A 1,218-nucleotide genomic window follows, 5' to 3' on the forward strand; every position below is an offset into this window, starting at 1 on the left:
TGACCATGAGAATCTTGCGCAAGCTCATCGTTACGAGCAATCAAAGCATGAGGAATTACATGCAAAAAAGCGTCTCCCATAAGACCATCGGACGCAAAACTCAATAAAACTTTAACTAGATTTTCATTTGACTCGTTCGTCTCACCACCAGTCAGTGGAACAAACGGCAATATCAGAAAAGGGGCCAAACTAACTGCCACTGTGCTTCCTTAAAAAGTTGAAATATTAAATTAATTAATGAAATTCATTAATAAAACATATGCTCGACCGTTAAATTATTATATCAATACAATGTTATATTCAATCAATCATTTCAACGTTGGTAAAGAATCGATAATTATTTTGCACCACTCGCATAGATGAAGGATGCACAAATTTTGAAATTTTTGAAAGCTGAAAAGAATTCAATTGCCCAACTTACCAATGGCCATAAACCACAACCTTGTCGTTGGATCTTTCGGAATTAATTCTAAAGCAGCATCGAAGAAAGGAATAGAAGATCGTATCCATTTCAAAGACCCTATTTGTAAATATTTTACAATTCCAGGTTCTTCGTGAAAGTGGAAGTGAGGGCCATGCCCGTGGGCATGATGATGATGATGATGACCAGAACCTTGGCCATGATCATGACTGCGATCATGATGATCGTGATCGTGATCATGACTGTGATCATGGTGATTGTGATCACGAATGTGACTGTGATCTGAACATAATGAGATCGAAAACATGACGGTGACCAACCTGGAGATGAAGATTTGCGCACAAGAGAACAACTCCCAATCTAATATTACTATTATTAACATTCAGTGCAATTCTAATTAATCACTTCGGCAAATGCTGATGAAAGAAATGTTTCAAAAGCTATTTTATGTTATATTTATCCTACTTTATGTATTCACTATGATTTATTCTTCAATTTATGCTTTTGATAAGAAACCAAACTTATATTAGCAGTGTCAAACATATCTGACGTAAGTTATCACAAGATAAACAAGTCCCAAAAATCACTTACTGCATTCCAAATTGACATGAGATACATTCAATTAAACTTAATAAGCCTTTATGACACTTCACACGAACTGAGAAGTTCTCACATCGTATGCTAAATACATTAACGAATCGACCAACATCTAGATTTGCATGCCGATGCACTTGAGATAGATTGATTAACCCAATTCCAACCGTGATGTGCTTGGCACAGAGGAATATCATGCTGCG

At 36.1% G+C, this 1,218-nt stretch overlaps 1 protein-coding gene across 1 annotated transcript; it reads right to left on the bottom strand.

Annotated features, from left to right (window-relative positions):
* Positions 1-803, bottom strand: Tsp_15459 (conserved hypothetical protein; the record flags this gene model as incomplete). Its single annotated transcript, XM_003368473.1, has 2 exons — positions 422-803; positions 1-208 (listed from the first exon to the last, which is right to left on the bottom strand). Coding segments are annotated over exons 1-2 (590 nt in total), but the record flags the coding sequence as incomplete, so codon positions are not given.
* Positions 804-1,218: the final 415 nt, after the last annotated feature.

This window comes from Trichinella spiralis (assembly GCF_000181795.1).
Source record: "Trichinella spiralis strain ISS 195 chromosome Unknown Scfld2424, whole genome shotgun sequence".
Taxonomy (NCBI): domain Eukaryota; kingdom Metazoa; phylum Nematoda; class Enoplea; order Trichinellida; family Trichinellidae; genus Trichinella; species Trichinella spiralis.